At 51.4% G+C, this 19,624-nt stretch overlaps 1 protein-coding gene across 12 annotated transcripts in view; it reads left to right on the plus strand.

Annotated features, from left to right (window-relative positions):
* The first annotated feature begins 217 nt into the window (after positions 1–217).
* Positions 218–19,624, plus strand: part of LOC106630510 (hydrocephalus-inducing protein homolog) — a 71,512-nt gene continuing 52,105 nt past the window's right edge. For 5 of the 12 annotated variants that reach the window (XM_074551096.1, XM_074551095.1, XM_074551094.1 and 2 more), the window contains exons 1-12: positions 227–611; positions 3,493–3,627; positions 5,017–5,216; positions 8,004–8,128; positions 9,430–9,634; positions 10,335–10,527; positions 11,890–11,989; positions 12,876–12,994; positions 14,882–15,105; positions 16,912–16,979; positions 18,202–18,434; positions 19,232–19,332. In XM_074551096.1, coding sequence (XP_074407197.1) covers positions 540–611; positions 3,493–3,627; positions 5,017–5,216; positions 8,004–8,128; positions 9,430–9,634; positions 10,335–10,527; positions 11,890–11,989; positions 12,876–12,994; positions 14,882–15,105; positions 16,912–16,979; positions 18,202–18,434; positions 19,232–19,332 — 1,775 coding nt within the window. In that variant the 5' untranslated portion in view covers positions 227–539. Of the gene's footprint in view, positions 612–3,492; positions 3,628–5,016; positions 5,217–8,003; positions 8,129–9,429; positions 9,635–10,334; positions 10,528–11,889; positions 11,990–12,875; positions 12,995–14,881; positions 15,106–16,911; positions 16,980–18,201; positions 18,435–19,231; positions 19,333–19,624 lie in introns of those variants that run through there. The other 7 variants (XR_012582467.1, XM_074551099.1, XM_074551097.1 and 4 more) reach the window with 7 other exon arrangements.

The raw sequence follows: 19,624 nt of genomic DNA on the forward strand, positions 1-19,624 counted from the left end.
TAAGAAGAATGAGAAGCTACATGTCAGTGCCCAGGACCTGCAGCTCGCTGATTGCCGTTTGTACTGTCGCTGAACACAAACTGCAGAGACCCTGGGCTTTTCCCGTGGTGGAGGAGCAGCCCGGAGCTGGGGCCGAGGCTCTGGCGACATCGAGCGCCGCCTCCGGGCCCGGGAGCGAACCCAGCCCGCTGTGCGCGGGGACCGAGGGGGCACCAGGGCTGGAACAGGCGGGGACTGAGCGGGGACACAGGCAGATAGAGGGCGGAATTAAGGGAACCGAGGGGGCAGCGAGGCGGGACTGAGACGCGCCCACCGCCCCGGCCCATCCCTGCCCGGCTATCCCTGCCCGCCCCCGCTCGGTGCCGCCGTTGCCCGGTTACCGCAAACGCGGCCGCAGAGTCTGGGCCGCCCGTGCGGCCTCAGTGCCCGGAGCCGGCTCTGGCTGCTCGTTCAAGCGGCGGCACCCGTCGACTCGCCAAGCGAACTGTTCGTACAACCGTGCTCTATGTGAGCGAGTGCTGTGAGATCCTCTCTTCACAATGGAATCTGGATTCCCGGGAAGGACACCAACATCTCGACTTTTGCTTAGGGAAGGACTGAAGCCTAATACTGTGAGTAGCCCCTGGGGCTGTGTTAAGGCTGGAAACTGCCCTGCTGGCCCTGCTCTCCCTGCCCCTGTTGTCCAGCAGTGCTCTGAAGCTGCAGAGCCCCTCCCCAGCCCTTTGTGCCGTGCTCCTGTTGCTGGGGCTGTCCTGGTGCAGTAGGGAGCACTGTGGGTGTGTCAGGGACAGCCCAGCGCCTTGCCTGGCTGTGCCAGCAGAGCCAAGTGAAACCAATGGACAGCTGAAGCCCTCAGCATGGGCTTCTTCCTTCCCCTTTGCCACAGCAATTCCTTCTGTCAGGCTGGGCACTCACCTGTGCTGCTCTGACCATCCTGCCCTTGGGCACCCGAGCACGTGAGGGGGAAAGCTCAAACTCTGCCCAAAGCCTTGAGAGCCACGGCTGGTCCCAGCTGGAAGAGCTGCCAAGGCAGCTGTTCTCTCCCAGCTCCTGGGTGGGCACAGATGCAGCCCTGCAGGCAGCGCTGGATGGAGCCAGGGCCACAAAGGTCCCTTGCTGTCTACAGCTCACTTGGCTGAAGATGCCCCACTGCTGAGCCTCTGCCAAGGAGATCCCTCTGTTTTCTTCTGTCCAGGGCTCTGTCAGCCCACACAGAGAAAACCAATGCTAATTGACAGAGAGAGCTAAAACTTGGACACATTCCTGTGCACCTCACTCTTGGTACAGCTTTTCTTGCTTGCTTCTCTTGGACTCAGCCAGCAGTGCTATCTCCTGGCTGTCAGTTTTGAGTGTTGTGCAGGGATGGAGTTTGGGCAGTTCTGAGAGCTCCTCTCCACTCTCTGAAAAGGTCACTGCCTCAATCCAATGAAAAGTAAAAGGAAACAAATGCCCAAAGAGCAGAGATCCCCAACCATGTCCCATCAAATCACAGAGAGACTCATGGGACACAGCCATGTGTGGCTGGAGTATGTGTACTGTACTCTGTATTATTAATTTATTGGTGCTAAGTATTTCAGCAGGAAACTTCCAGGGCTTCCAGAACTGTGCTAGTGGCTGTGATCACAAATCATTCATCAGTGCCGCTTGTTCAAGGAAAGCCTTTCTGAACAAGCACATCTCTGACATTCTTGCCCTTTTTTTTTTGTTTTGTTTTTTTTTTTTTTTTTGCCTTTCAGCTGCTTCCCTCTAAGTTCCAGAGGGAGAAGTTGGTCAACAGAAAGCAGGAGGCCAGCACTGGGCGGAATTTTCTGCCCAGAAGTGGCCCGTCTGTAGACATGAGTGAGACTTGTCGAAAGGTAGCCTTTTCCTGCTCTTTTCCTTTCTGTTTCACATGAAGTTTGAAGAGGGTGTGTACTTGTGACAGGCTCGCCTCCAGCAAAATACCTCAGTGTCCAGGTCCTGTTGTTATTGCAAACTGCTGGCAGTGGTGGACTGGGAGTCCTGATCTGCACTAAGCCAACACAACTGACCTCTGCTGAAGCTGCTGGGCTGTGCTGGAGTGTAGCTGCCGTTGCTAAAACCATGGGGGAAAGGCTGGGGACACAAAGACACAAAATTGCAATTTGCCATCCTCCTGCTGAAGGAGCCACCTCTTACTTTGGTGTGGTCACCATCAAATGCTTGGGGTCACAGGATTCTCTCCACAGTGGCAGCGCTGGCCTTTCAAGGGCAAGGATCTGCAGGAATCACTTCAGATTTAGCAAAACAATTTTCATTACTGCTTTGGGTTGGAACAATGTGTTGGACCCTGATGGGATGTTAGATTTTGCAAGCTGCCAGATATACAGGGCTCTCACCCATGCTGAAAGAACAGCTTGGCTTGAGCCTGCTCTGTGTGGCCCAGCAGCTCTCGATCAGCTCAGAGCAGAGGTGGGTGAGCCACAATTGTGGCTCAGTGTGTGTCCTGGGCAGATATGCTCACCCAGCGTCTGGGCTTCATTGGGGATCAGTGTAAGGGATCCTTCATGAACCTTCCTCCCAGCAGCTGAACCTCTCCCTGCTCTCTCTCGCCTCTCCAGGTGTCACCAGTTCCCCCAAAATGGAGCTTGTTTCAGGTTTCCCCATCAGATATGGCATTTCAGGACTTCATCTTGTGAATCCCAGAGGGCAGAACCTGGCAGGAATGCCCAGCAGCCCAGCTTGCCTGCACAGGCAGCAAGAAGCCCTGGAGAGCCAAGACTGGCTTTTCATACTGGTCCCACACTGTCAGTCAGTGCTGGTCATGTTTCTCCAGGCAGAAAATGCCTTTGAAGCCCACAGTCAACAGGCACAGCCTGTGTGTGTTTCCATCACTTTTGGCAAGCTGATTGCTCTCATGGTTTTAGGATTCTTCCTTGCTGCTCTACTGCCCATTTAAATTCTCTTTGCCATCTCCTTGTTTAAGGGATTGTCTTGCTGTGTTCCTTCTTTTGCTTTTCAGGTTTACTTTTATTCCCAGGAAGGCCACAATGGTTTGGTCTCCTCTCTTGCTGCTCTGCCTGCATGACTCTATCCCCAGAATGTCCCTACCCAAACCAGATCCGCTAGAAGGGAATTTTTTCCTTCCCCCAGGACAATTTGATGTTTTGCTTTCAGGTAGCACATTCCCCCCTGGAACATGACTGCATGGCTGTGTGCAGGCAGAAGCCAGCAGGTTTTCTGGCCTTGTGGAACATGCAGATGACTTGGCTCAGGTGCTCTGTCTCCATCCTGCTGGTGCTGACCTGCTTGGCCCTTCCTTCCCACCAGGCACTGCCCAACTGCCCCAGGCCACAGTGCTGGAGCCAGACAGGAGGGATTCAAGCTCACCCTTGTGAATGATGTGCCTGTGCCTGCACAGCTGAAAGTGCTTTGGGAAAGGGGCCAAGGAGGGATGTCACCAGGGCACAGACAGGGCTCCTCTCGTCCTGTTTCCACAAGTGGCAAAGTCATAATTTCCTGTCTTTGCTGCAGATTGCTCGGATGGTGAAGGTCTCCATGGAGAGCAGCCCCTATTTCCAGCTGGCATGCCCCAGTGATGTGTACCACATCGTGCCACCGGGCGCCTCTGCCCCTGTGCGCATCCGCTTCACCCCCGATGAGAACAAGGTGAGGCTGGAGGGGCCAAAGCACACAATGATCTCCACAGCCATTGTTTGCCCTGCACTCTGGCTCCAGGCCTCCGCAGGCAGCCTGCAGCAGCCAGTCACACCTTGGCACTGCTGGCAGGCACTGCAGCCAGGCCTGACAGGCTCTGCTTCTCCTCCCTGCACATTCCTGAGCATTGCCAAGGGAAGATGCACAGGGAACAGGATGAAAATGACAGGTGTTGACAGATGTTCGGCCATCTCTAGGTACAGTGGAAGGGGTTTCATTATTATGGAAAACACTTGAGGGACAAAGAGGTCAGAGAGCTTTCCTCCTTCCTGGATGCCAACAGCCTCCCTGCCTCGCCCTGGGCTGGAGCAAAGATGGTGCTTTTTCACCCCTCTGTTCTCCAGCCTTGCAGCTGTGCTGTCTCAGAGCAAAAGTGAGCCTGGCACAGCTGCAGGGCCAGGGCAGAGGACGTGCTGTGCCCGTGAGCCCGGCCTGGCACAGGCACACTGGGCTCTGGGTGCCCTTGGTCAGCAGCAGGTTGCTGAGCTGCAGGGGACCTGGACACCTGCCTGAAGGAGCTGGTGTAGGGCAGGTACAACACCTGCAGGCAGAGCTGTGGGCCCAGAGCCCGTGGCAGTGACACTGCTGGGGCTCTGTCTTCATGCCTGGCACTGTGCTTGCTCTGTCAGCTGGCACCCATTCTGTGCCAAAGGTGCTTCTGCATGGAGGTTTGAACAGCAGTGCTGAGGCCCTGGCAAGTCTGATCTCAGTGCTGGCATCTGGAGGCTTGTTCATACAGAAGGGTTTAGGACATGGCATGGGAGGGAGGAAGCCTTGCAGGCAAACAAAGAGAGGCTCTTTCCAACAGCATCCTGCAACCTCTTAGCACTGTTCTTCTCCTGACTTGGCTGGAGAGGTAAAGTTAGAGGGGAGTTCTGAGCCAACTGATGTTTCTGCACCAGGCCAGAGGTGCAGGATCTCTTTGAGTGCAGCTGTTTTCTCATCTTCCTTTTGCTGCTTAGAGTCAGTTTAACACTTTGTCCGATTCTCAGACAGTGGGAATATAGAAACCTAAAGAGCAATGTCCTGTGTTCCCTAGTGCCATGTTCCTTAGAAGGTACTTAGGAATTATTTAACATCATTAAAATTTGTGAGTGAGAATTATGGTGGCCTAGGGCAGTTCTCTGTATGACCCAAGTGACACAAGAGCTTAATGCCACTGGGATAGCTTTTGCAAAGTGCACTGATGCCTTTAAAATGTGACTTAGTAGTGGAACTCAGTGCTCCTTTTAGGGTGGAATAGGTAAATTGATGCCATGGATGAGTTACAGGAAATGGTTTTTCTTCTGTCATGGGGATGGCACTAAATGCCCTGTCCTGAGCCAGTTTCTTTTCCTGCAGAATTATTCCCATGAGCTCACCTGCATCACTGCCAAGGAGAAGATAGTTGTGCCAATTGAGGCCATCGGTGCTCGAGCTATCTTAGACTTCCCTGCACAGGTAGACTTCTTCAAGTGTCCAGTCAAGCACAGCACCCAGAAGACCCTGCTGGTTCGCAATGTCGGTAACCGGACAGCTCATTACCAGCTGAGCACCCAGAGGTGAGGCAGCTCATCTGTCCTTGTGCAAAGGATATCACCTTTGGGTGATGGCAGAGTTGGGAAAGAGCAGCAAAAGGAACCAGAGCATCAGAGCTGCTGTCCTGCAGCCCTGGCTGGAAGTGAGCAGGCAAGCCCTGAAGTCACCCTGAGGAGTGTTATTCCCATCCTGCCATCAGAGGGCAGGAATATGTAACATGGGGCAGCAGTGGGAATGGAATGGAATGGAATGTACTGCTGAAGTGTGGCCATGGATTCCCTTAACTGGCAGCTTCTCTGTTCTGGTGGAATTTCTGGCAAAAGAATAAGATTAATAATCCTGTGCCTTGCCCCCAGCAGGCACTGATCCCCCCAGCCCCAGCAGGGACCTGCAGCAGTGCTGGTGTCAGCCCCGGGCAGATGCAAGAGCATGTGCACCCATCTGGCTCTGGGGCTGCTGGGGCCTTGTCTTTCCTTCCCTCCCTCCAAAGTCTCACGTCCAGCACATGAACATTGCTGGCCCAAGGCTTCTCTATTGAAGTGAAGGGAGTCGACCCATCCTAATTGATCAGCATTGAACTCCAATTTATTGATTCCATCAGTCACTTTTTATAACAGTGTTAATTAAGCTCATACATATTGCAAAACCCGCGCTCATTATAGGTTACAGATTAAAACATTAATCCCTCCTTTTGTTTTCAATACCTGTGGTTTGTTTTTGAAACCAAGATTTGTGTTCTCACCCTGAAAGGTTCTCAAAACCTACTTTTGCTTTTCCAAAACAGCCAAAGATAGAACTGCCTGAGAACTCTGCTGTTTATAAAAACGTGCCTGGGAAATAGGCTTGGGAACTGCTGCTTACAGCTGCCTTTTACTTTTCCATCAGCTGTATATTTTCATGGCCTTTTTTCCTTCAAGCCATGTCTGAGCAAAATTCTCCAGCACTTCTCCATCAGCCAGTGATGTTCTCACCAGTGGGAATGGGAACAGCTCAGCCCATCATTGCAGCAAGAGGTCCTTCATGAGCTGAACCTGAAGCAAGTGACATGAAAAAAGCTCAGCTTGCCAGATGTTCTCTTTATTTTTGTGTGTGATGCATTCATCACCAAACTGCCCAGAACACACTTTTAAGTGACAGATTGACCACCAGCAAAGCACCAAGGCCAGCAAAGCACCAAGGCCAGGAACTTTTGTTTCCTCAGTGGGGCTGTAGAAGAGCACAAAGCCCAGCAGCTGCTGGGCAGGAGCACATTTCCCTTGAGCTGTCCCTGAGCATCAAAGCACAGAGTCTTGTGCTTGTCAGGCAAGAGCTCTTTACCTGGTGACCAATCCTGATTGCTCCTGTTAAATCCAAAGATCACCAACACATTTGCATTAACGTTTCCAACATGTTGAACACAGTTTCTCTGCTGGGCCAAGCAAACATTACCAGCCTGCATCACTGGTAAATACACAGAAACCTCCTGTTCTGCTTCCTTGATGTGCTCCTGCTAATGGTGCTTCATTTAGCTGGGATGGTTTCCTTCAAACTGTAAATGGCATTGTCCTTTTGGCTTTCCATGTCACTCTCTTACTCTTATCTGCATTTGCACTCTTTCAGGGTTTTGACTGCTCCTTTTCTTAGAGCAGCTTTCATTGAAATGCTGATAAAATGTGCCCATTTTAGGCTAAATCAGAATGTTTTCAAGGCAAAATAAACCAAAGAACCACACTGCAAATTCAACTGTAACTATTCCTTGGTCTTCAAGGAAAAGTTCCTTCTCCCTGTCTGATTCCTAGGCTGTAATATCCCAGGACAGGTAGTGCCCTAACATTTGCATCTCCTGAGATGAGGTTCATAGGCAGCAGGAAAAGAGAAATTCCTGAGGCAGTCAGTGTCAAGTTGTGCACGCAGATAGCTCTGAACCCTCTCTGTGCTCTTAACAAACCATTCTCTGATGGGATTGCTGGCAGTGGGACCCTTGAGTCTCCCTGCAGAGAGTTGGATGCAGAGTATGGGGGAGATGAGGTCATTTTACCCCCAGTGTAATGGGTTATAACTTTAAGTTTGTTCATCAAAGCTCACGAAGTTATTCCAGTAAGACTGTTGCACCACATCCATTTGTTTGCCTAGCAAATTTCCAGACTTAAAAAGATAAGGTGAAACCAAAGACAATGGGTTTCACAACATTTGTTTATCTGCTTAGTAAACTGTTGACATGGGTGGTGGGCTTGCTATGATTGATAGCACAGTATTAGCTTATCTGCTCAGTAAACTTAAGATTCCAGGAACTCAACAGATTGAGCTCAAAATTCCAGGAATCAGACAAACCTACCAAATAAGGAAAAATACTGGCCTTCATCTTCAGACCACCTAGCAACAGGAGGAGCATATGCAGAGTACTACCTTGAAGACACGTGAACCAAAAACAGGACTATATATAAACCCCGCAAAACACCAGAAGGGGGTGGGCCGTTGGTGGAGCGGTGACTCCGCGGCCACGCCCAGTGCTCCCGGGTGGGTGCGAGCCTTTTGTCGATTTCACCCAGTGCTGACTTTGCCTATTATTGCTCTTGCTCTAGCAATTAATAAATTACATTTTATTTGGACTTACTAGTCGGTGATTGATTCCCCACCACAACCTATAATACCAGGATCTTGTGAGAGCTGGATCTCCTCACAGTGGCTCAGTGGCTTTTTGTAACCCTGTCTGTTCTGCCTTCTGCTGCCTGTGCTTGGTTTGCTCCCTGCTTGCCCAAGGGAGCTGCAGTGCAGAAGGAATCTCATGGCCAGGTGTCCCCCCAGCCCTGACCCCTCTCTTTGTCTTGCAGTCCTTTCTCTGTGGTGCCGACGTCAGGAATTCTGGGCGCTGGTGACGCCATGCGGGTGACAGTGAGATTTCACGCGCTGACCAACGGGGACTATTATGGGTCCCTGGTAGTGTGCTGCAACCCAGGTGAGTGCTGGGCCCTGCATGGGCACAGGACAGTTCTCCACCATGGCTCCCTGTTGTCCCTCCCCCTGCATTCCCTCTAGAGGTGCCTCCCCTGTTCAGCTTTACCCCAAAGAAAACTGAAAACTCCTTGGTGTTCAGGGGCTTGAGAAAGTGGATTCCCTCTAACGGGCAAAGATTTTTGACTCCTGTTTTGCCAGGAGTTGCTGAGTGGAGGAAGGAGGATCCCTGATGCTCCACTACCATGTGGCTATGCCTGGTGAAGTTTTATTTTATTCCTGGGCAGTGCTGTGTGTAAAGTCTCCATCAGACTCTCTCCAATGCAGTGGATTTCTTGGACACCTCTATCCCATATGCTGCTTCTCCACTGGCTTGTAACACATACTTTTTCTATGTGGCCCTTACACATATATGTAGTTTCTGTCTAATAACATTTTCAGGCCCTCAAGTTCCTGTTTGGTGACAAATCAAGACAAATTTTTCCCTGTGCCCATTTCCTAGGCTGTTCATGTTGTTACAAACCTCTCACATCTATCTCCCATTTGATTTCTAGACTGAGGAATCCCATCCAGTCTTGATGTAGAAGCTGCTCTGTATTTATTAATCTTTCCTTTGTACCTTTTTTTTTTTTGATGTGCAATGGTTCAACTTGGTTTTTGAGATCAAAACAAAATAAAATTATTTCAAGACTGATGTGGCTGTGGGTTTGGACAGGGAGATGATGATGATTTTCATGGTGTTCATTTTAGAGTGGTTTGTCATATTGCAGAGCCAGGCTGGTTGTGTTTCCTGACCTGTGTCCCCTCCTGCTGTGGGCTGTCACTTCACTTGTTCCTCTGGGCCTCCTTTTGCTGCCCACCTGCCTCCAGGCATATTTGCTGGTCAGCAACAAGGGATCCAAGGGATCAGGAGAGACAGGAGTCTCGTGAGATGCCCAGGGAGACCCTGGGCAAGGCAGGACTGAACAGGGCTCCTCAGCCCTGTCACCTGAAGGACTTGGATGCAGAAATCCCAGTGATCTGGGTGGGTGGCCAGAGCACACTGACCAGTCTCACTGTCCATACTGTCACCTTGGGGCCAAATCTCTACAAACACACTCAGAAATAAGGGGTTTAAGTAGCTGCCCAGGACATCCTCACACTCTACACACAGAGCTGTCAGGATGTGACAAATGGACTGATCCAAAGAACTCCTCATTCAGATAAAAACTGGGACACTTTCTTCAGTGCCCAGTGGTTTGTTCTGTTCTTTGTACTTCCATCAGCCAGTGAGCTGAGCAAAGACTCCCCTTTGCTTTGTTCCAGATGAAGAAAGTATCCAGATAAAGCTCCATGGAGATGCTGTAGAGCTGGATATTGTGTTGAGCACAAATTCCGTGGAGGCTGGCAAGACTTTCATCACCAAGTCACACCAGACAACCATGTTCATCGAAAACAAGAGTAACATCACAGCACACTTCCAATGGAAGGCTCTTCCTACTGAGGAAGATGAGAACGAAGAGAAGAGGAGGTTGGTTTGGAAGATACATTTCAGTGAGATATATATATATATATATATATGGCCCAAGACTGAAACTAATGTGTGGCCTCATGGGGGTGTTGGTGCTTTTGAATGGTTTAGGCCAAGTAAACCATCCCTGGCACTAGGGTGTGTGTCCCTGGGTTTCAGAAGCTCAGCACTCAGCATTCCAGTTCCATTTATACTCCAACCAGGAATGGCATTTTGGGAAGGAAAGGTTGATTCCAATGACTAGATTTCCTCAGGTTCTAATTGGGCTCTTGTCTCTCTAATCTTCTTCCTACGTGACCTGGCAACATCTCCCATTCCCAGGGAAGTGCTGCAGTGGGTGCTCTGTGACCTTTATCTGCATCCCCCGAGCAGCTCAGTGGGAGGAAAAGCCAGCTGAGGTGGTCGGTGGATTCTGCCTCAGTTTTGGCAGAGGCTTTGAGCCAGGAGGTTTCTCTGGAGGGATGCTGTCTTTGGAAACCTCTCCTGAGCTTGCAAGTGTGGGCTGAAACTCCCTGCTGTGCCAATGAACAGCAAGTTATCCTGTGATCCATGTGGGACCCTCGTGGCTTGGGCTCAGCCTTTGCTGGGGAGCCGCTGCTGCTCCTCCCCAAGTGCTTTGCTCTCCTGCACTCCCACTTCTCCCTGCAAATATGTGGCTCATGAAACCATCTGCTGGCCTTGTCTCTCCCTGTGGCTGCAGGCAGAGTCTTTTCCTGCACCCCTCAGATGAGGACTGGCTGGAAAACTTCATGGAGGAGAAAGAAGTAGAGAAGGAGCAGGGCTTTTCTGAAGATCACACTACCCTCCTGAGAAGCAGGGTCCAGGAGAAAAAGGCAAAGGTGCAAGAAGATCCCCTGCTCTTCTCCAGCGACATTTTTTTCATTGAGCCAATGGTAAGTGACAGCTGAGAACCTCATTTTCTTCCTCTTCCTCCTCCTCTTCCTCTTCCTCCTCCCAAGCACCCTTTCCCTGGCTGCAGTCACTGGGCAGATCCTCAGCTGGCCCCATGTGCTGGCAGGGAGCACATGGAGTTTCTGGAGCGGCTGCAGAGCTCCCTGCTCAAAGCATTTGTGCCCTGCAGGCTCGAGGCAGGGCTGGGAGCCTGACAAAGCCCAGCTCTGCTGCCAGGCTGGAGCTCAAGGCCCAGCCTGCGTGTCCTGTCAGTGTCCCAGGGAGCAGTTCCTGTAGGCAGGGGCTCTCCCCACACGTGGGGCTCAGTAGAGGCTGCTGGAGCACTGCCAGCTCACACACTGACCTGAAGCTTGCAATGGTTCCCTGGCAAAAGGAGGCCAAATTCAGCCCAAGGTTAATGACAGAAATGCCAATCCCCTCCTGTAACCATGCCTTGCACTATTTCTGAGTGTCCCTTCCAGTGCCATCTGTGAGCCTGGACACAAGGGTGGAAGGCTGAAATGGGCCTTTGGAGTTCTCCTGCACACAGGGACAGAAAACCTCTTCCTTTTCTGGTGATGCAAGCAAACTGCCATGTGCTCCCATCAACCAGAGCCCTGATTCTGAGTACTGGCATTGGGAGAGATGATGAATGCCTGGTGTCTGCACAGAGCAAAATCCCTTCTTATCTTGGAGTGAAGCCCAGAGTAATCCCAACCTCTCTTTCTTTCAAAACAGTTTAACTAATATCTGTATTTCAAGGAAGGAGATCATGTTCTCTTCTTGGTTACTCCTATGGCCCATCTAAGGCCAAGAGCCACCAGTGCACAGTGGAAGTTACATCAGCTGAGCATTGAGAGCTTCTGTGTTGAGCTGGGTTGGGAGGCTTTCCTTGGCTCCTGTGTTGTTCACTCATCACTGATGCTCTCAATCAAGGCTTACAGGCCTGTGGTTGGAAACAAGAAATGTCAAGTTTGAAGAGTGTCGGGTGCGGGAAGACTCAGACATGCAATATGAGATCAGCAAACTCTGTTTATTTAGCAAAAGCATCAAACTTTTATACACACAAGTAATAAGCTTCATGAATATTCTGCAAGCCAAGCAACCTATTGGTTAAGCTATACCACCAACTCTTCTTCATTCTTTCAGGCTTACATTCTCTTTTCCCAGGTCTTTCTGTCTACTTGTTATCATACCCAGCTACGCCCAAGGACACACTATCTTGCAGTTGCAAAAGCTCAAAGTAGCTGTGTTCAGTACTTTCCCAGCCCCCGGTCAACTAACAAGCAAATGTCTATGTGACCTCAGTCATGTAGCCATTTCTTCACAGAAGAGCAATGTTTTGCTGTCTCTTTCTGTTGTAGGAGGGAGAAATTGGGCCCAATTGTTCGGCTGAAATCAAGGTGACCTTCAAACCCCTGGAAGCACTGGAGTATGGAAGTGTGGCTTACTGCAACATCTCAGGTGCAGCTCCTTTGCCCTGCTTCTCTCCCTCTCAGTGAAGCCATGGTGCCAGCCTGAGCCCACTGGGCTCCCATGGAACTGCTGGGAAGAGTCCCTGGTCAGCAGGGCAGTTCTGGCACATTCCCACTGGCCCTGCAGCTTCCAGGGAGTCTCCTGTGCAAGGCCGGGGCTCAGAACAGCCCAGGCAATGCAGGGAGAGGTTTCATGCCATGGCTTTGCCAGCATTTCCTCAAAGGCCAGAGAGCTCCAGAGCAGAACAGCTTTAGTGAACAAGCACTCAGCCCCTGCAGGCCCCTGGCCTCCAGGATGGGTCCATTTGCCATGGATCCATCATCAGGTGGTAGGAGCTGAGTCAGAAATGGGCTCCCTGAGCCTGGATCACCTCCCAGTGCCCAGACAGCAGCAGAGCAGAGGTGGCTGAGCCCCACTGAGCCCGGGCTGTTGGTAGAAGGAGCACCCTTGGCCAGCCCCTGCTTCTCTCCCTGGGTGGGAGTTGTCACCTTGCAGCTCTCAGTCTGTGGAAACAGAACACAGTGCTGAGTGGCAGAAGGGGAGCACTTGGGCAACAAAGGCCTGTGCTCCTCGGCCAGGTAGTTTGGTAATTGCCAAACTCTTCATGAGCTTTGTGCCTTCACTGAAGGGATTTCAAAGCTCCTCTAGGTGCACAGGAAGGAAACCACAGAATCACAGTATGTTAAGGGTGGAGTGGACCTTAAAGATCATCTAGTCCCAAGGCCCCTGCCATGGGCAGAGACACCTCCCCCTAGACCAGGTAGCTCGAAGCATGACTGCATCCAGCTCAGAGTCAGGGATAAGCACTGAGGCACCCTGGAAAATCCAGTGGAACAGAGGGAATGATTGTACTGAAATGGACATCTCTCCCCAGGCCGTGAGAGCAGGATGCCCCTGTACCTAAGAGGGGAAGGCCAAGGACCTTTGGTTGAACTCAGCTCTCCTACGCTGAACTTTGGCAACATTTTTATCAACACCCCCTATGTCTATGAGGTGAGCAGCAGGGCTTGGGATGGATCCTGATGGCTCCTGAAGCAGCAGCAAGCCTGGTGGAGCTGTGGAATTCCTGCCAACCTGGGCACTTGTGAGCAGGGAATATTTGATGTACTGCTCAAACCCGGGGAGGTCAGAAAGGTGTGTCTGTTGTTCCTGAAGCCCCAGTCCCTGCTTTTGGGCAGCCTTCCTTAGGGATCAGCTGGGAGGCTTCCTGCAAAACAACCCCTTGGCACATGAAACCAACACTGCGTCAAAAAGCTGCATGTTCAGAGGCTTTTGTGGCAGTGCGAGACACAAGGCCCCTTTGGACCGGGCTCTGCAGAAGCAGCTGCAACAAACTGGCTGCCTTGGGCTTCAGCCCACTGCAAACAGCTTCCAGTCAAGTGTCCCTGCCTATTCCTGGAAGTTACAGGAAAGCCATCCAGCCTCCTGGCTCAGTGCTGGCCCTTGCAAAGAGTTTGGGAGTTCTTTCCCTTGCTGACCAGTCCCTCACCACACTTCAGCCTTGGTGCATTTCTGGCTCTAGAAGGAGAAAAGTCATCCTGGGTGTCACCATGTCCTCAGTGACCATCGGTCACTGCCCAGCCAGCCCTGACATGGTGGGCTATGGGGGACAGTCCCCCATGCCTGGGGGTACAGGAGGGCAGCCAGGAATGTGAGCCCTAAAGCAGAGAAGGCATTGGCTGGCCAAGGTGGAGAAAAAAAGAGCTAACTCTCCGTAGGGTTCAGTCTGAGGTTTATCAGAACCTTGGGAAAAGCTCCACCTCTCAGGGGAAATCTAAGTGTGACAGAGCTCCTGCTGGCTTACAAATGGGAGTGGAAACAAGAGCGGGACTTAGAGAGCAACCAATGGGAAGAACTGGGGGGGGGGGGGGGGGGGGGTGGAAACTGGGGAGAGTGACATGAGGAACAACAAATCAGAAAACGCTCTGAGGGAGGGCCCCAAACTCTGGCCAATCACTCGACGCCGCTGGTGGAAGGTTCTGGAAAGGGGGGACAGAAGGCCGAGAGACTGACAGGAGTCCGGGGAGGAGATTGGGGAATGAATCAGGAAAAACTCGGTGCTGAGCGGGGAGTAGGAAGGATTGACAGGCTGGGGGGAGTGAGATAACTTGAGGCAAGCCAGTTTTGGGTTCAGCCAAGGTCACAAAAATGGCAAAACCATAACAAACAGAGAACTGGGGTGATAAAAACAACAATATCAAAACCATAACAGACAGAGAACTGGGGTGATAAAAACACACTACAACACTTGGGGATAAAGGAAAGGATTTTTCTATCTATTTTCCTCACCCCCAGTTTTGTAAAAAAATCAAGTTTGTAAAAAAATCATGAGAGAGCAACTGAAAGAGGTAGAAAAGGAGGCCCTATGTCATGCCAGACACTTTCAAAAGCGTGGCTGGGGAAGGGAAAGACACACTGAGTTTTCTTACCAAAAGATGGTGCTGTCTGTACATTTTGATGCTGATGCCTCATTCTCAATGAATTGTTTTCATGGTATGGGAAAAGGTGAATGAGTAGATGGTGCTGTTGGAGCTGTGCTCACTGGGGCAGCAGCAGCTCTGGGCTGATTCACTGCGCAGCTGCAATGACCCCACTCAGGGCTCTCAGGGCCAGCTCTCCATGAGCTTGGTGCTGCTGAGCAGAGGGGCACTGCTCTGTGTCCATGGGATAAGCCCAGGGTGACTGCAGTTCTGTGGAGTTGCCAGTGCTTTGCATGAAAACCCAAAGGCAGAACTTGTCCTGTTGTATCTTTTGACTTCTGCCATTCAGCAGCACAAAGCATCTTCTGCCTTTTCTGGGTGTTCATTGCATTATTAGACAATAACTCAGAAGAAGGGAAGATTCCACATGTATTTCCATTTTGCTTTCTTGCTTCTGCAGGTGAACCTGATTAACCAAGGAGCTCTTGATGCTCCTTTCACCTATATCCCTTCAACCACAGAGGTGGACTTCCATTTCAAGTTTAAGCCCGAGCAGGGCATCATTCCAGCAGGTGGGACCCAGAATGTTCGGGTCTCCTTTGATGCCACCGTGCTGGGGAGCTTTGAGAAAGAATTTCAGTTCAGTGTGGCTGGATTTCCTAGACCTGTGATCCTGACCATCAAGTAAGGACCCTGGGAGCTGGGTGGGCACATCTGTAGCTGTCTCTGGGACATCCCCCACCTGCCTCATCCTGGGGTCGAGCAGAGAAAAAAGGTGTTGCCTGAGGTCTGAATCTCTGCTGTGATCCTGGCATTGCCTTAGTGTGAGGCTGCCTGCTGCCCTGTTGGTACCCAGGAGCTGCAATGACTCCTCCCTGCAGGGATCTCCCTCTGCCTTGGGCCATGGCAGGCAGTGGGATGGATCAGCTTTGGGCAGCAGCTGCTCTGGGATGTCCCACCTGAACACCCAGCAAGGCCCCCAGGGTTTTGGAGATGGGCCAGCCTGGGTCATTCTGCAGCAGCAACAGTGTTTGTAAAAACTCCTGTTAATAATCCATGCCAGATGGGCAGCAGCAGCCTCAGCTCCCCTCTCCCAGCCATGCTGTGGGGACAAGCTGTGCTCCCAGCTCCTGTGCACAGAGGGCTCTGGTGCCTCCTTTGCACAGCCAGCAAAGGGCTGATGTGGGAGTCAGGAACTGTGCAGCAGGAACTGTGCCAAGGACTTGGGCACCATCCCATGGGCTGGTGCCATGGCAAGAGACAATCCTGGCCCAGCCAAAGGGAGAAGGGCGGATCATAGGGGAGGCAGAGCTCAGTGCTCAGCACCACAGCAGCGTGAGGCCTTGTCCCTGCCAGCCTGAGCCATGTGCTGCTGGGATAATGCAGTGGAAGCAGGAGAGCTGCTCTGCAGTTTGGAGCTGGGCTGCTGCTCTTGGGAGGCACTGGCTCAAGGCAGTTAAGAAATGAAAACAATCTGCGCTTGATTATACCAATAAGATTAGGGAGATGGACAAAAAGGAACAAGGAAGTTATTACTTAGCAAGAGAAAAGTGGTGAGTGCGTCTGCCATAGTGGAAAAGCAATGATGCTGGCTTTGTTTTGGGAGGAAAAGTGCTGCTTTTTAGTTTGGAAATCAAGAGGGAACCTTTCACCATCAAATAATTGATTCTCCTCTGTCCCTCCCCCAAACTGGTCATGGGATGTTTCTGCATAAGCAGCTTTCTCCTTGAGCAAGGGCAGCTGTCTCTTGTTGAGATGTGCAGAGCAGAGCCAGGGGCAGTCCTGTGAGTACAACACAAGGCACAGTTCACTGCTCCTTGATTTTGAACCAAAAGGCAGAGTGGGCATTGATTGGCATCAATACATGAAATCAACTGGCGAATGTTGTGCACCTTCAAGTGCTGATTTCAGTGGATGTTGGTGACTTTTGGAGTGTGTCTGCTGAGTTCAAGGACAGATGAGGTGGTGTGCTAGATTCAGGACAGCCTTGTTTGGTTGTTGCAGCTATTGCTCTTGGCTGTGCCAGCTGTGCACTGCTGACAAGCTGGTCCTTTCCTCTAGGATTCATCTGTGCCCTGGGTAGAACTCAGGGAACTCTATGGGAACAGCAGTTCCAGCTAAGAAGTAGCAAAGCAGGGAACCTGTGGCTGGAAAGGCTGCTTACAGAAGTTTGTGGGGACATCTTGATGTCCATCCCGTTGCAGCTGGGGAAACTGAGGCACAGAGCCATGTTGGGGTGTGTGTTCAGGATCCTTCATGGGACCACCAGCACCCTGGGGGCTTCTCCTGCCTGCCCATCACGGGCTGTTGGCTGCTGCCACTTGGCTTGAGCTGCCTCCTGTGCCCAGGGCCCTGTGCTGAGCACACGGGGCTGTGTTGGTTGGGAACCCAGGGTGCCCTGAGTCCAGGTTTTGTGTCCCCAAGCCACAACAGCCGGACCTTTGCAATGCCTTTAACCGAGCCATTTCCTGCTCTGTCCTCGCCATCCAGGGGCAGCGTCACTGGACCGGATTTACAGTTCGATGTCCCTGAGCTCGACTTCGGGGACATCTCCTTTGGTGAGTGTTCCCTGGGCTGGGACACAGTGTCAGGGATCTGTGCCTTCCAACATAAAAGCACCCCTCACTCATGGTGTGCCACAGCAGCCTCTTCAGGCTGTGAACTGCAGGGCTGCTGCTGCCTCAGGGGGCATTTTGCCATTGTGAGATCGAATAGAACCACAGAATAGAAAGGTGGCTGTTGTATGTTTGCTTCTTTTCAGCTGTTGGCTTTTGTCTGCATGTGCTGACCTCAGTCTCATTTGAGGTTTTGACATCTGGGTTTGTCCTTTTGTGCCTCCCTTGCCTCCCTGCTGGAGTCCCTGCTGGAGCTGGCAGTGATCACTGTTGATAGGCACAGAGAAGCTCTGGGCTGCACCTGCAGTTGTTTTTTCTCCCCTCTGTGTTCCAGTGACTCTTGGTGAGCAGGCCTGGGGAGAAGTCTCCTCCCCACAGAGCTGGCCAGCCCGGCCAGATGTGCACTGCAGAGCAGGCTGTGGCTGCTCTCCGGGCTCTGCACGACATCCCCACCATGAGTGGCTGTATCTCTGCAAATCTCAGAGCTAAAGTGGGGATCCCCTTGCAGGCACAATCACAGAGAGCAGCATGGCTGTGATGTCCCTGTTTGCTGGGTGAGGTGGGACCTGGTTCCTAATTGCTAATCTCAGAGCAAGGCTGGGGTTTGTCCCCAGTTGAGTGGGCTCTGAGCTGTCACGTGCTCAGTCTGTTTGGCCCAAACCAAGAGACGCTTTAAGGGTCCTGCAGAGAGAAACTGCATTAAGTGCATCATGTTCTACTTCCTGATTTCATCCTCATTTTCTTTTGCTGTAGCTTCTTCTCAATGACAACTCACTGTTTCTGTATCTTGAAAATGGTGGGAGTGTTGGCAGACTTACCAGGGAATTTTACAGCTTGAATTGTCAGAGTAATTGCTCAGTCTGGGTGCACACTCATCACTGAGAGAACTGGTGCTGGTTTGGGGCAGGTGAGGGAGCTCCTCCCCATCACAAAGAGAGAAGCTTGCAGTGTTCAGCAGGGCTAGGAGTGGGTATTTTCAAGGCTGCAGTCTGCAGTCAGTGTCAAAGGGAACTAAGTGACAATTAATTCCTCATGCAGCTTCTTGGTGAGCTGTAGTTCAGATAATAAAGAGCTAAACTCAATCACACTTTCATCCTGGCAGGATATTCCCACCAGGAGTCATGCCATGATGAGTGCCTAAATGGATATTTGTGTCCTTTCCTAGGCTTTCCTTGCACCAAGAGCATTTGCCTCACTAACAACTCCGTGGTGCCCGTGACGTTCAAGCTCCGCATGTCGGAGGATGGCATGCAGCCGGCTGTGAGCAGCTTTGATCAAGTACACAAAGAAGGTGACCCATCCTGGGACAAGGGAATTCAATTCTGTATGGAGCCAAGGGAGTTCACAATGAATCCCAGCCAAGGCACCATCGTCCCCCAGGGACACCAGCATATTAAGGTATGGGAAGAATCCAGCCACAGACGCTTCAGCACCAGGGCTGAAGCTTCACTGGAGTGTGGGAGGGCTTTAGCTCTGGTGCCAGCTTTGAGCATCCTGGGAGTGAGAGATCTGCACTGCTGGGAGGCCTCTGCTAGCTGGGTTACCTGGGATGTTCCTCAGGGAGCACTGTTTTGTTTCCAAAATCATACACTGAGATCAATACCGTATAGTCAAGTCCTGAAGCCATTCTTGTGTTTTTTAGAGCAATTTCTTTGATTGCAGATGGGCAGAGCAAGAGGAGGGCAGAAGGTGTCTATTAGGGAGATGTCATTGGATAAAGCAGTTAGCTTTTCTTCTTGGTCTCATTTCTCCTCTCCTGGGGAGCAGAATGATTTGTGTTCACTGCACGGATCTCCAGTGGAGACAAAACACTCTGCAGCCCTGAACTGCCCAGCACCTGCTGGGCCACACTTTGCCCTCAGCCTCCTTCTGTAAAGCTGAACTCACTGTGTTCAAGTCAGATTTCCTCTGCATTTATGTCATTGTAGTCAGATGAGAAATTGGCCCCTTAATTTGAATACAGTGGTCTGTAGAGCTTTAGTCTAATGTTTTAATGAAGCTGACCTATGCTGTGATAGCAAGGTGTGTTTGACAAATCTGGTATTGCCAGAAGGCTTTTGCTACTCTGAGACTGTGCTCTCTACACATGGACCAGCAGAAGAATTAAGGCCAAATCCTCCCTCAAGAACTGGAGGATATCACATGTGAGTAATGAGCTTTTGTAAGGAAGAATTTACTTTTCTTTTTTCCACCAGGTGACCCTCTGTTCCAACACCGTGACAAGATTCAAACGGAGATTGCTGGTGGACCTGGAGGGTATTGCTAAGGAAGTGGCATCAGTGTTCATCATAGCCAGGTACCTTTCCCTCCCCCAGGCACTGCCTTGCCCAGGCTTTGCTGGCTGCAGCTCCCAAGGAGAAGTGCTGGTTAATGCCCTCATGTTGTGCCAGCTGGACATGAGAACAGCAGTGCTTGGACAGCAGCCTGTGGTGAAAAGCACCTCTGCTCACAGCCCAGCATGGTCCTGGGCCCTTTTCTAAAGGGACCAGGAATGATATCATTTATTGGCCTGGGTGTTGGTGCTTGAGGTGGAACAAATTTCCTGAGGACCCCCTCTCCTTCTTCCTGCAAGGGATGGAGTTGTGCTG

This window comes from Zonotrichia albicollis, chromosome 13, assembly GCF_047830755.1.
Source record: "Zonotrichia albicollis isolate bZonAlb1 chromosome 13, bZonAlb1.hap1, whole genome shotgun sequence".
NCBI classification, from domain to species: Eukaryota; Metazoa; Chordata; class Aves; order Passeriformes; family Passerellidae; genus Zonotrichia; species Zonotrichia albicollis.